The sequence below is a fragment of the Cynocephalus volans genome, chromosome 6 (genome assembly GCF_027409185.1).
Source record: "Cynocephalus volans isolate mCynVol1 chromosome 6, mCynVol1.pri, whole genome shotgun sequence".
Taxonomy (NCBI): Eukaryota; Metazoa; Chordata; class Mammalia; order Dermoptera; family Cynocephalidae; genus Cynocephalus; species Cynocephalus volans.
In genome coordinates this window covers 15,489,541-15,504,449 of record NC_084465.1, presented here as the reverse complement: position 1 = coordinate 15,504,449, position 14,909 = coordinate 15,489,541, and the positions used below count along the sequence as shown (strand labels likewise).

Genomic DNA, 14,909 nt, shown 5'->3' with positions numbered 1-14,909 from the left:
TAATCACCTCCCAAAGTTTCCACCTCCAAATACCATCACATTTGGGATTACATGTCAACATATTAATTTTAGGGGGATGCAAACATTTGGTCTATAGCAGCTCCCCATGGCCAAAGCTAGAACAATTTGAGGCATAAATTAAATAATGTAGTGTGGATTGTAACCTATAGTATAAAATATCAATATTTTATAAATATATGATATAAATAAATGATTGAATATATATCTAGAATAAAGAAATTTTTGCTCTTTTTCAGAAGCTTTGGCTATTTTCTACCATTGCCTTTCCATATAAATGTTAGATTATGTTTGTACATATCTTAAAATGTCTTCCTGGGATTTTGATTGAGACTGTGTTGAAGCCTCTGAACAAATTGTCTTAAAACCTCAAAGAATAGGACTCTGTCAACTCAGATTTCATTTTAAATGTTTTGCCTGACCACACAGTTGAGTGGCAGTTCCTTGGTGGTAGGAGATCACTCTCTCATTCTTCCTCTGTCTCTCATACATGTTACCAATGTCTTATTTCAATTGTAGGTGTATTTGTCTCCTCTGTGGTTTTAGGCTTGGTGTGAATCTTCTATCAGTGTGCACCAGTGACTTTACTTTCACATCTTATGTCTTTCTACTGCCAAGTCATAATTGTACAATACTGTGCAGTAGTCTGTACAACTCCTCAGAAGCCATGTACCTTTATCAGATTATCCTAGTACTTGAGAGTTTTCACTTATCTTTAGCCTTTTTATGTCTAATCCAAAGAGCCTACATTGTTTTTGAACACTACAATGGTAGTAAAATAGCCAAAACTTCTGCAAAAGAACAAAAATTTATTTATTTATTTATTCAATTGTTCATTTATATCGTATATTTATAAAATATCAGTATTTTATACTACAGCTTACAATCCATACTATCTTATTTAATTTGTGCCTCAAATTGTTCTAGCCTAATGTCGTCTGACTCACTCAGGAGCACTACCTCTGGTTAGCAACTCTGAGCAGCTTACACTGAATCAAAGGAGTCAACACAACCCTGGGGTCTTCGCATTCACATGTGTTCCCTTAACAGTTACTTTCATCCTTAAATACTTATATATAATTTTCCATTGATAATACTTGTAATCCACACTAAAAGGAAACAACTGAAACCTAAAGGACACAGAAAGGCATTTATGTAGCTCATATATAGTAAATCTGCCTTCTGTATATTATGTCCTTAAAAAATATTATCTTGTCCATTTTCTTTTTAGGTTGTTATTTTAGGCACCATGTCAAATGATCTTATGTAAATTAACAAGTAAGCAGAAGTTACCAACTTCTGGGATCCTCAGTGTGGTCCCACATGGTCAGTAAGTAGTCCATGTAGGCTCAACATAGAATATATTTTGATTACATATGTGTATCTTCAAAGTTTGTGTTAATGCTATTGCAGTGAATAAAAACACAAATTCAAGTGAAAATAACAGTGAATTCATTTTAGTTTTTGTTAAAAAAATTTTTTTCTCATTATACCTCTATTATTGACTGGGATATTTGTACTATATTTGTATTTTAATTTAAATGATTTTTAAAATCATTGCCATAAGTGCTTATAATTAAAATATGAAATAATTGGAAGTGATTTGTATACAGTCCTGGCAGACTGTTGCCCTTTTCCACCTGACTCTTGCACTGCTTTTTAAAATCAGCGACGCTCATCTATTTCTTCTGGTACGTATTTAGTAATAATATGCTTGTACAAATATTTTAAAATTTATCAGGTTTGTTTTTTCTGTAGTCAAGTACCTTATTTAAACATTTTGCTTGTTTATTCAACTTTTCCCCACTCAAACCGCTCTATATACTTCTCAAGTCTAACAATATTTTTCCCAAATTCTCTGGCTGTGTGCTCTGTAGGCTCAGTATTGAGCCTTTTTTCAGAGAAGTCCCTTCACAGTTCTCTGTTGGATTTCTTCTTACTGGATTCCCTGTCTTTTTTTCCCCAGCAGATTGAAACAACACAAATTTATTAGCTCATTGTTTCTTTCTTTTCTTTTCTTCTTTTTAAAAAAGAAATCAGAAAATGTTTATTTTTTAGGGGAAGAAAACAACCAAAATTAAAAAAAAAAAAAAAAAAAGAAAGAAAACAAGATGAGCTGGGAAAAAAAATGCTGGGTCTTTTAGCATTTAAAAAAATCCTAGATATGTTTTTATGGTATGCCTCAGTTTCCTTCACTGCCACAGTTGCCTTTTGCATAAAGAAATACTGAGTTTTGTTGACAAGGTTGCAACCATATTCCTCCAATATTCATTTCTCTATGTTGTAAAAGCAGCATATTTTTAACAAGGGCGGACCCTTCATACTTTTTATTTTTTAAATTTAATTAATTAATTAATGCTAAAAGAGATTTAATGTAAATATGTACATTAATAAAAAAGATAGATCTCAAATCAACCAACATCTTTGCACCTTAAGAAACTAGAAAAGGGAGAGCAAACTAAGCCCAGACCTAGTAATGGAATTAAATAATAAAAATGAGAGCATAGATAAAAGAAATGGAGAGTAGAAAAAAATGGAGAAAATAAGTGAAACCAAAAAGTTGGTACTTTGATGAGATCCACAAAATTGGCAAACATTTACCTAGATGGACAAAGAAAAAAAGAGAGAAGACTCAAATAACTAAAATCAGAAATAAAAGAGGGGTCATTACAATCAAATTTACAGCAATCAAAAGGGTTATAAGAGAATACTATGAATAATTAATAACAATGACATCATTTAGTCAAAAAATTAGATCATCTAGTTGAAATGAATAAATTCCTAGAAACATGCCACCTGTCAAGACTAAATTATGTAAAAGCAGACTTTGAACAGAACTATAGTTAGTAAGATGAGTGATTTTCTTTTTTGTTGATTCCCTTGAGGATTTCTTGCAGGGCTGGTAGGGTGGTGGTGAAGTCCCACACTTTTGTCTAGGAAATTTTTCTCCCTCATTTCCTTTTTTTTTTTTTTTTTTTGCCTTTTTTGTGACCGGCACTCAGCCGGTGAGTGCACCGGCCATTCCTATATAGGATCCGAACCCGCGGCGGGAGCGTCGCCGCACTCCCAGCGCTGCACTCTCCCGAGTGCACCACGGGCTCGGCCCCTCCCTCATTTCTGAAGAATAGCCTTGCTGAGTATAGTGTTCTTGGCTGGCAGTTTTACATTTTTTTCTTATACTATTTTGAATATATCATCCCATCTTCTTCTGGTCTGTAGAGATTCTGTTGAGAAGTCTATTACTCTGATAAAGGCTCCCTTATAGGTGACTTGACACTTTTCTCTTGCTTCTTTTAAGATTCTCTCTTTGTCTTTAAGCTTTGCCAGTTTGACTATGATGTGTCCTGGAGAGGATCTTTATGTACTGAATCTGGGGATCTTTGATCTGAACTTCTGTGTCACTTCCTATACCTGGGAAGTTTTCCATTATTATTTTGTTGAATAGGTTTTCCATGCCTTTTCTTTACTCCTCCCCTTCTGGAACACCCATGATTCAAACGTTTGTGCACTTAAGATTGTCTGCTAGTTTTCTTAGATTTTCTTCATTTTTTAAAAATTCTTTTTTCCCTTTTTTTTTTTTTTCTGCCTGGATTATTTTGAAAAGACTATCTTCATGATCAAAAATTCTTTCTTCTGCTTGTTCCAGCCTGCTGCTTAAGCTCTGGGTTGTGTTTTTATTTTATTCAATAAATCTTTCAGTTGCATGAGTTCTGCTACATTCTTTTTTAAGATATTAATCTCTTTGTAAATTTCCTCCTTCACATCCTGGATTTCTTTTCTCATTTCATTATGTTTTCTAACAGTCTCCTCGTATCTCAGTGAATTTCCTTAAGTTGTTGATTGGAATTCCTTTTCAGTCATTTCAAGGGATTCCTGCTCTATAGGATCTGGTATTTGACAATCACTGTATTATTTTGATGGTATCATATTTTCAAGGATTTTTGTATTTCTAGCATCTCTACGTTGATGTCTAGTCACCTGGTAGAGCAGGTGCTTCTTTTATTACTCTGGAGTGGGCTTTGAGGATAGAGATGTCCTCTTTTTCTGGTCTCCACTGGTGACTCTCCTTGTGTTATTGCTGTTGAGTGTGTGGCACACCACCTGCATGGTGGCTATGGCTATTGATGTGGTATTGAGCTGCGTTTGCAGCAGCCATGAATGTGGTGGTGGCTGTGGTGGGCCACCCAAGTGGAAGTGGCAGTTTTGGGAAGGGGAAGTTGCCCTCGGCTCCTGTCTGGACTCTGCATATGCTCTTTTCCTTGCCTGCTTCTGGGTGGAGGGGGCTGCCCTCAGCTGCTGCCATGGACCCCAGGCATCCTCTGTTTCTTGCCTGCTTCAGGGTGGAGGGGGCTGCCCTTGGCTCCTGCCTAAGACACCAGGCATGCTCTGCTTCTTGCCTGCTTCCAGGCAGAGGTGACTGCCCCCAATTCTTAGGACCCTGGGTGTGCTCTGTTTCTTCTACTTTCGTGTTTTGATAGAGCAGGGCTTCAAGCATCTTTCAAAGATGCTGCTTTCAGGACCTTGTCTTTATCTTTAATCTTTTATAGTTTGATTATATCTTGGAACAGTCTTATTTGGATTGAATCTTATTAGAGACCGTTGGCTTTCCAGTACCCAGATATTTCTTTCTTTCTCCAGATTTGGAAATTTTCTGCTATTATTTCTTTAAGTAAGCTTTCTATTCTTTTCTCTGTCTTTACGTGGTCTTAAAGACCAGGATATTTTCTCTTTTGATGCTATATCATAAATTCCTTAAATTTTCTTCATTCCTTTTCATTCTTTTTCTTTCTTTTTTTTTTTTTTTCTGCTCTGACTGTATATTTTCAAATAACCTGTCTTCAAGTTCACAGATTTTTGTCTTGCTTGGTCAATTCTGGTGTTGATGCTCTCTATTTCATTTTTATTTTGTTCATTTTATTTTTCAGCTCCAGGATGTTTGATTTTTATCATTTTATTATCTCTGTTAAATTTCTTTAATAAATATCTGAATTGTTTCTCTATGTCTTCTCGAAATTCACCAGCTTCCTTAAAATAGCTATTTGAATTCTTTGTCAGTAAGCTCTTCCAACTCTATCTCTTTGGGATCAGTCAATGGTGCCTTATTTGTTTCTTGGTGACTTCATGATTCTCTGATTGTTCTTAATCCCTGTGGCCATACTTTGATGCCTGCACATTGAAAAAGGTACCTAATCCAGTCTTCATAGCTTGGCTTTGTTTGGGCATGTCCTTCAACAGTACAGCTGTCCAGAGATTCAGGGCAGTCTTACTGGCAAGGTCCATAAGACTGTGTTTGCTTGAGCCTTTGAAATGCTAGGGGACACCGTAAGCCCAGGACTGCCATGGCCATAATCTTGTGGCTACTGAGGCTGACACAGTGCTTGGTTGCACCCAAACTCATGTCTGCTCAGACTACTTCACTAGCACTGGGGCCTGCCCAAGTCCTGCAGCCCTTACAACATACCTATTGCTGAGGTTTATTGGAGCCCAAGGACCCCGTAATTGGCCAGAAGTGATGGGCTTAGTATTGGGCTCTATAGCAAAGACCTTTGTTTACTTATCTCTTCTTCCCCTTAAGTGGACAGTGTCTCTCTTTGCACTTTGCTGCCCTGGGTTGTGGAAAGGATGATGTAGACAATTCCATGGCTGTCAAGACTGAGGCATGCTGGGTCATAACCAAAGCCTGCAGTAGCTGAGACTAGCACAGCATTGGGATATGTCCAAGGCCTGAAGTTCTTGCCTTCTGCTGAGGTGTATTTTGGGGCCAAGGCCATTGTAGCCAGTAGGCAGTGATGTGGCCTGAAACTCAGATTTGTCTTGCTGGGCTGTGGCTTCCTGTCTACCGTGGGGCAAGTCTAGATGCTCCATCCATGGGCACCAGCCTAGGGTCAGGAGCTGTGGGGTTTTTTCCAGTGTTGGGTTTTACTGTAGTGAGTTTAGTACTAGGTTCCAAGGCAAAGTCCTATGCTTACTTTTCTTTCTTTCTCCCAAGCAGATGGTACCTCTTTCTGGCTGTGCTGCCTGGGGTAGGGGGAGGGTGATAAAAGCAATGAAAAACTATCTTTTATGCCCTCATCAATGCATCTTTCCTTATTATGATGCTAAAGCAAGTTACTGTACTTGTTTACCTCTTTTTCTTAGTTCTTGTGATGGTATTTTATTGGTGTGTGAATAGTCATTCAACTTGATGTTTCTGCAGGGTTGGGGGGATGCTTGCTGGAGGCTACTATTCTACCATTTTGCTCCTATAGTAAGTTTAAAAAAATTAATAATTTATTTTTATTGTGCATTTTTATGGGATACAGTTTGTTCTTTCAATACATGCCTGTATTGTATAATGATCCAGTCAGAATATTTAGCATATTTATCACCTAAACACTTATCATTTCTTTGTGGTTATAGCATTCAAGATCTTCTTTTCTGTGTATCTTGACATGTACAATAAAATATTATTAGCTATTGTCATCCTAGAGCACAAGAACTTATTCTTCCTATCTAGCTGTAACTTTGCTCAGGTCTGCCAACCTTTCCTTCCCCATCTCCCACCTCTTCTATCCCTTTCTCTGCCTCTGGTAAGAACAGTGTAAGCACAGCCTCTGCCACTGTTCTACTCTCTATTTCTCTCTCTTTTTTTCTTTTAAATTTATTTTTCTGAATCGACCCATGATTATTGTATATATTTATGTATTACGATACAATATTTGGGTACAGTCCTACTGTGCTCAGTCATCATATCAGGGCACTTAGTATATCCATCACCCCAAACATTCATCACCTCTCTTTGTTAGGAACATTCAACATCATCTTGACTAGTTTTTGAAGGATACACAGTACTTTGTTGTTGACTATATGTAATATCCCTGTATTGCTATAGAACACTAGATCCTATTCTTCCTATCTCTCTATAATTTTGTATCCATTGTCCCGTAGTAAGTTTTGAATTTGGGAAGTGAGTCTTGGAATTTTGGTAGGAATTGCATTTAATCTGTAGATTGCTTTGGCTCATATTGTCAATTTAATACTAAATCTTATAACCCATGAACGTGGCATAGAATCCTATGTAGGGGTATAAGGGATTTTAGGAGTAAACTAGGAAAAAAATATGATCATGAGGGGCAGTAACACACAGCACATTTCATTGAGTAGTGCTTGAACAGTGCATGACTAATTCTATATACTAAAAGTCTTTAAAAAATCTGCGAGGAAGCTTTTAGGGCTAATAAATGAATTCTACAAAATTGCGGAGTATGAGATCAGCACACAAAAGTCAGTTGTGTTTCTCTACACCAGCAATGAGCAATCCAAAAAAATGCTTAAGGTGGAGAGGCTTTCAGAAGGGAAGGAGGGCAAAGAATCTCCTAACAGAGAGGAGGTTGGAGAGGAGGAATCCTTGTTTTTTTGATGTCGTTCAACTCAGCAACACTATGTAAAGTCTGTGGGTCTGACAACTCTGAAGGGCATCTTAGCTTGGGTTTTTACAAACATAATGATCTATCTTATCAGTAGCTGGCAAATGTGAAGTGAGGTTTTGTGGAGCATGCAAAGCAGGCTCAAAATGGCTAGAATCTGCTGTCTGGGCTATTCTAAAAATAATCGTCTCTGTAAAAAATTTAATTTGGTGCCAGTGGGCTTTTGCGTTAACAGGTCTCAGCCTCCAGTGAAGACATAAAATACACACAGGCCATCTCTGGCTCATTTATATAATAGTCTACTTTAATTTCTCTCAGCAATGCTTTTCAGTTTTCAGTGTATGAACACTTCAACTCTTTAGTTAAATTTACTACTAAGTATGTTATTCTTTTGGATATTATCGTAATTGAAATTATTTTCTTAATTATTGTTTTCTGGATTGCTCATTGCTGGTGTAAGAAAACAGCTGTTTTTTGTGTATTGATCTTGGCAGAATTCATTTATTAGCCTTAATGATTCTTTAAGACTTTTGTATGTAAAATTATGTCATCTGCTAATAGAGATAGTTTTGCTTCTTCCTTTCTAATTTCGATGATTTTTTCTTTCCTTCCTTCTTTCCTTCCCCTCTTCCTTTTTACTTTCTTTTTCTTTTCCTTCCATCTTGTACTCTTCTCTTTTTCTTTTTTTCTGCCTAATTGCTCTGGCTAGAACTACCAGTACAATGTTGAATTGTATGTCAGTGTTGAAAATGGTCATTCTTGTCTCATTCTTGATACCACTGAGAAACCTTTTAGTTTTCCAACATTGGTTATGTTAGCTGTGAGCTTTCTTGTGTATGTCTGTTGTCATATTGAGGAAATTCCCTTCTACATCTAGTTTTATGAGTGTTTTTATCATAAAAGGATGTTAGATGTTGTTAACTTACCTTTTCTGCATCAATGGAGTGATCATGTGGGTTTTTTCCTCCTTCATTTTATTAATGTCATATATTACATTGACTGATTTTCTTATTTTGAACCATCTTTACATTCCCAACTGGTCATGGTGTAGAATCCTTTCACTATACTGCTGGATTCCATTTGCTAGAATTTTGTTAAGAACTTTGGCATAATAAGAAATGTTGGTCTGTAATTTTCTTCTCTTATATCACTTTTACATGGCTTTGGTATCAGGATAAAGCTGAACTCATAGAATGAGTTCGTAAGTTTTCCTTTTCTTCTATTTTTGGGAGAGTTTGAGAAAAAATAGTGTGAATTCTTCTTTAAGTGTTTAGTAAAATTCACCAATAAAGCTATCCAATTCTGGACTTTTGTGGGAAGTTTTTGATTACCAATTTAATATCTATGCTTGTTATACATCTCTTCAGATTTTCTCTTTCATTTTGAATCACTCTTTGTCTGTTGTATGTTTCCAAGAGGTTATCCATTTTATTAAGGCCATCTAATTTGTTGACATACAACTCCTCATAGTATTATCTTATAATCTATTTTATTTAAATATAAAAATAAAAAATTTAAAATCTCTCTCTCTCTCTCTCTGTCAATGTAATTGAAGTTTCGTCACTTTTGTTGATCTTTACAAAGAACTGACTATTGGTTTTATTAATTCTCTCTACTGGTTTTCTATTTTATATTTCATTTAACTTCACTCTAATTATTATTGTTTTATTCCTCCAGTTTGGGTGTAGTTTACTATTCTTTTCTAGTTTCTTGCTTGATGGTATTTCACAGGTCCATTAGGCTTTATTCATTTTTTATTCTTCTTACTTTTCTACTTCTAAACTCAATAATTTTAAATATCTTATCTTCAAGTTCACCTATTATTTCTACAGCTAGCTTAAATAAGCTGTTAAACATCTCTGGTGAATTTTTTATTTCAGTTACTGTTCTTTTTAGCTCCAGATTTCTGTTCCTTTTTATGATTTCTGTTTCTTTGTTGACATTCTCATGTGTTCATACATATTTTTATGAAATTATTTTAGTTCTCAGTTCATGTTTTCCCTTAGCTCTTTGAACATATTTAAGACAGTGATTTAAAGTCTTTGTTTAGTAATGCCATATCTAGCTTTCCTCAGGGAAAGTTACTGTCAACTTATTTTGTTCTTTTGAATGGACCGTAATTTTCTGTTTCTTTGTATGCCTTGTGATTTTCATTGTTTTCAAAAACTAGGTATTTGGATATTATATTTTCACAACCCTGGAAGTCAATTTTTCCCCTCTTTTCCAAAGATTGTTGTTGTTGTTGTTTAATTGTTGGTCATAGTGATCCACTTGTTTAGTGACTTTTCCACACTTATTGCAAAGATGTATTTCTTGTCATATGTGGTCACTGAAATCTCTGTTTCTTTAGCTTGTGTTCAGCTAACATTTTGACTGAGATTTCTCTGCATGCCAGGTACAATACACAAAAACAAAAAAATCACCAAACAACAAACAAAAAACTTAAAAACAAATGAGCAAAAACAAACAAAAAAACCCCCAAAACCGGACAAAAAAAATCCCAAATACCTCTCCTCACCTTTAGAGATTGACTCTGTGCTGAGGTACTTCTCCAACACTTAGCCAGGCTTGCAATGAGCCTTTACATCAGCCAGAAGTTATGGGTTAGGGTCTTTTCACGTCATTCTTGAGCATGCATCTTGCCCTGGACGTCTATGTGATTTTCTAAATTCCTCAGTATACACAAATGCTGTTGATTTTTAAAATGTCCTAAAGAAACTTTCCCCAACTGTCCCTCTGAAGATTTAGATGATCTTTTAAACGGACTTATAGCCATTTGCCTGCCTTAGGTGACTACAGGATTTTAGTTAGCCTTACAATGTTCTTGAACAATGCCTGCCTCTTATCACCATGAGTGTGTTCTGTATTAGATAAAACAAAGATGAGAGCGTTGTGTCAATACTTTAAGTAGTCCCAGACAGATTAAACAGGCATATGTAATACTTTGTGACTAGGTCTTCATGCTCCCTCTGTACCCAGGGACTGGGGTTCTACCTTGGGGACATAGGCTGCTATTTTCAAGACTGCTGCTGAGCTGGGGAAAGGGTGAACAAGCATGAGTAAAAACACCACAAAACTTTCTGAACATTTTGAAGTTTCCTTTTTCTTGATGCCATGTTTGCTTGGTAGCTGTAAATCTCTGAATGTTTTCTAGAGCTCTGAACAATTTAGTTCTGAATGTTTCTGCTTGTTTTCTACTGTCTCTGTGGAGGTGCAGGAGCTTGGAGCTGCCTACTCCTCCATTTTGCTCATGTCACTCACCTGTCCCTGGCTCTGGGTTTTTGATGTGTGTCATGGATACTTATGTGGGGTCTTCCTGATGGGGGTTCCATAGGACCCACATAGCTGAATGAAATTAGGGAGCTGCACGAAAGAGGGCAGGGGACTGGCTTGAACTGTTTGGTGATGACCAGGACTTGGGGCCTGGGACAAACGCAGCCTGGGTGTTGAGAGACTCTTGAGGAGGAAGATTTCTAGTTTTCCAATTACACAAAAGTTTTGGAAGTTCTAAAAGCTGATTAGCCTCGGGAGAGAAGCACTGAAAGTTACTGTGTCTTTCCCTTGACTGCATCCCTAGGGTTTCTCTAAGCTAACTTTCCACAGTGAATAATCTTCCTTAGGGACACACTGCAGAGGAAAAGAATGAGGGAGACAGACAGAGGGAAACAGCGGAGCACTCCACGGCTCTATGACTTCTGCATTTTCCTAACTGCCTGTGTGAAGCAGGTTTCTCTTTCACCGAGAGCGAAGACAGCAGCAACTCTCTCTGGCCCACAGGGCATGTTCAAGAGCAGGAGGCAGGACGTAGCCTGGGCCCCCTCCTGAGAGCCATAGGACTTTTCAGTTCATTTCCTTTCTCAGGAGGTGAGTGTCTTGTAGGGATTTCATTCTGTGAAGGAGAGAGTGGAAGAGGATCACGATGGGAAGATCTGGGCCTGCCTGCCGTGTAGAACTAGGATGACCAGAGCCTGGAGAGTGGGCCAGGGGACAGCAGAGTGACCAGGCTCCTCTGCAAATGCCTCCTGCACAGCAGAGAGCACTTTCTGCTGTTCTCTGACCCACTGTTGACCATAGACAGGGCTCCCCCCACACTGTCAGAACCCTCATCTCTCCTTTCTTTTCAGCGTCTCCTGGTTAAATAGAGAATGTGAGAAAGACTACGGAGCTTTTTCACTAAATCTATCCTTGAAACCCCACTGTCATTTTATAATTGTTCTCCAGGCAGAGGGCTGGATGTTGATGGGGCTGGTGATGATGTCTTTCAATGAAGACAGGAGAAAGAGAAAGCAGTTTTCTTCATAATTGGATATAACAGGACTAGAAGAGCTGTGTTCATAGATTTATTTCCTAATTAGGGGAAATAATTAGGGGAAGTTGAAGGATCAATTTTTTGATTCCTTAAATATACCCAATGAGTGCCAGCTCACTCTGTATCAGACACAATGAGTAAGAATGACAAGCGTTTCATTGTCAAATGATTGTTAAGAAAGTAAAAAGTAAACATAATTTCAGGTTGTGAGGGCTAAAGAGATAACTAGATATTAGAGAGACACTAGAGAGTGAAGGTCAGGATGGGTTCTTTTAGGGGATGATGAGGAAAGGTGCCCTGAGCTTGAGCACTTGAGCAAAGAACTGAGGAAGTGACTGTGGAGCACAGAATTCTGAAGGGGCTCAGGTCTTTGGTTCTCTTGGATGTTAGAGACACTTGAATCTTTGATTTTTCACATGATTTTGGGGAAGATATATTCACAGATGGAAGACTGGCTCTGAGGGGTCTTTGCAAATTTTGTTAGACTGTGACCATGGCCATCTGCATTTAGGGTCTGTGCTGGGCCCAGAGTTCACATTCAGTGGCCTTGTCTCCCTGCTGGATCTAGGGCTTTGAGCTCTCCTGAAGGCAGGGGGTGATGGAATTGGACCTCAAGTGTCTTGTCTGCCAGCCCCACTATAAGGTCAGAGTGGGACAGATGGAGGTTGAAGATAGAAGTTCCTCCTATGTCCTTCTTCTGGATACTCCTCATTTCAGTCTGGTGGTGAGATGTTCCATGTTGTTGGAGAGAGATGACCCTTCTAGATTAACCTCAGGTGCTGGTTAATCTGCCTCCTGTGAGACACATTCATTGAGGAGAAAAACAAGAGTCTTTTCTTCCTAAGAATTGGGAGGAAGAAATGCGTAATCCACTAGGGATCCAGCTGATCAATCGGCAGAGAGAGACTCCTCCTTGCCTTCAAGATTTTCCTGAAAATACTTAATAGTTTTTCATCCTCCCTTTAACCAACGCATAGCAATGATAACAGAGGTAAAGCAGAAGTTTTAAAACAACCATCATGTAAATGCAACCTATGTTTTGAAGAAACAAAGCAACCAAGTAACCAGCTCTGAGTGGTGCTGGAAAGGGAAACTTTTTGTAATACGTGATATTGGAGCAGGAATACAGAGGACAGAATAAACTTGGCAGACAGAGTAGTTTAGGACATTCTGGATGGATGTGTATTAATCATAAAAAGAAGCATGCTGTGGTCAGAGAGACAGCCAGTTTGGCTGTTCACAGTACAGTAGGAGGCAGATGAGCTGCAGATTGAGAGGTGCAGGTGCATGCTTTGTGGGGGAGGGGAGGGGCTTTCATGTCATGGTTTGACACTGGGAACAGTGTCTACTCTTTTGAGATGAAAAGTAGTATTATCTCTCTTTCTTCTTTAGATTTACCAAGGACCAAGTGCTCAGAACTAAATGTTGGGGAATTACTCTAGTGTCACTGAATTTCTTCTCTTAGGCTTCCCTGGCTCCCAAGAACTACGCCATATCTTTTTTGCCATATTCTTCTTCTTCTACTCAGTGGCAGTACTGGGAAATACGGTCATCATCGTCACTGTCTGTGTTAACAAACATCTGCAGTCCCCCATGTATTTCTTTCTTGGCCAATTGTCCATTCTGGAGACCCTGACCACATCCACTGCTGTCCCTTTTATGCTCCGGGGGTTGCTGCTTTCAAGGACTCAGACAATATCTTTGACTGCGTGTGGAGCACAACTGTATTTGTACCTTTCACTGGGTTCCTCAGAGTTCGCGTTACTGGGAGTGATGGCTGTGGACCGTTATGTGGCCGTCTGTAACCCTTTGAGGTACTGACATCATTATGAACAGCTGCACCTGCATGTGGCTGGTAATCGTGTCGTGGGTGTTTGGGTTCCTTTCTGAAATCTGGCCAATCTATGCCACGTTTCACGTTACGTTCTGCAAATCAAACCTGATAGACCATTTTTACTGTGACCGAGGGCAGTTGCTCAAACTATCATGTGATGACACTCGTTTCTCAGAGTTTATTCTGTTTTTAATGGCTGTTTTTATTATCGTTGGTTCTTTGATCCCTACAATTGTCTCCTACACCTACATCATCTCCACGATCCTCAGGATCCCCTCGGCCTCTGGCCGGAGTAAAGCCTTTTCCACCTGTGCCTCCCACTGCACTTTTGTTGTGATCGGCTACGGCAGCTGCTTGTTCCTCTATGTGAAACCCAAGCAAACGCAGGCAGCCGAGTACAACAGGGTAGCGTCACTGCTGGTTTTAGTGGTGACCCCTTTTCTGAACCCTTTTATCTTCACCCTCCGGAATGACAAGTTCATCCAGGCTTTTCAAGATGGCATAAAACGTTGCTATCAACTTCTCAAGGATTAGATCTGATCTGAGGACGATCCTCATGTATTTGAAAGGTACTAACTCAAACCTAAACGGATTATTGTCAGCATCTAGTAGTTTGTCATCTGTGATGGTGTTTTAGACTACTGACATGCTTCAATTTGTAACTGGATGATTTCTGCATGAAAGCTCACTTTAGTATTTTTTAAATGGAATGTTACATTGATTCACACTTCTGTAGTTATTACACATTTCACAAAATATATTTGACAAATGTTAATATAGAAAATATGTGTGAGTTTTAGAATGATCAGATCTGTGAAGGGGCAAAGCAAGGAAAGTGTGATTTATTCTCTGGCAACTGACATAAACGTGTGATTCCAGGTGCTGGGGTCGTCTTCACTTACTCTGTCCTGTGCTTCCTTGATGTCTTCTTTGCTGTCTAGAGCTCACTATTGCTTCCCAAGTGAATGCAGTTCCAGCCTCAAGCTTGAACCTCTTTTTTGTGGTTTGTGCCTCCAGAGTCCAACAGTGACAGTACCTCCCTGTGGGATTTCTCACCTGGTAGTTAGGAGAGTGAACTCAGTCCATGCTGTGGATTGAATGTCCCCCCAAAACTCATTGAAGCTTAAATTGTGTCCCACAAAGTTTCAGGTATTGGAAACTTGTCCCTGACTGTAACAGTGTTTAGAAGGTGGGAAATCTTATTGTGGTAATTTAAAGGTGTGGCCTTGGAGATGCGATTAAATTGATGGTTTAATGGTGGTCATGGGTATGGTTCAGAGGGCTTTAAAAGGAGAACTCATGAGGAGGTCTCTCTCTCTCTCTCTCTCTCTCAGTTCCTCCA

General features: G+C 38.6%; 1 protein-coding gene across 1 annotated transcript; it reads left to right on the top strand.

Annotated features, from left to right (window-relative positions):
• The first annotated feature begins 13,155 nt into the window (after positions 1-13,155).
• LOC134381261 (olfactory receptor 9A1-like) lies at positions 13,156-14,101 on the top strand. Its single transcript, XM_063101341.1, is given in 2 exon segments — positions 13,156-13,551; positions 13,553-14,101. Coding segments are annotated over 2 exon segments (945 nt in total).
• Positions 14,102-14,909: the final 808 nt, after the last annotated feature.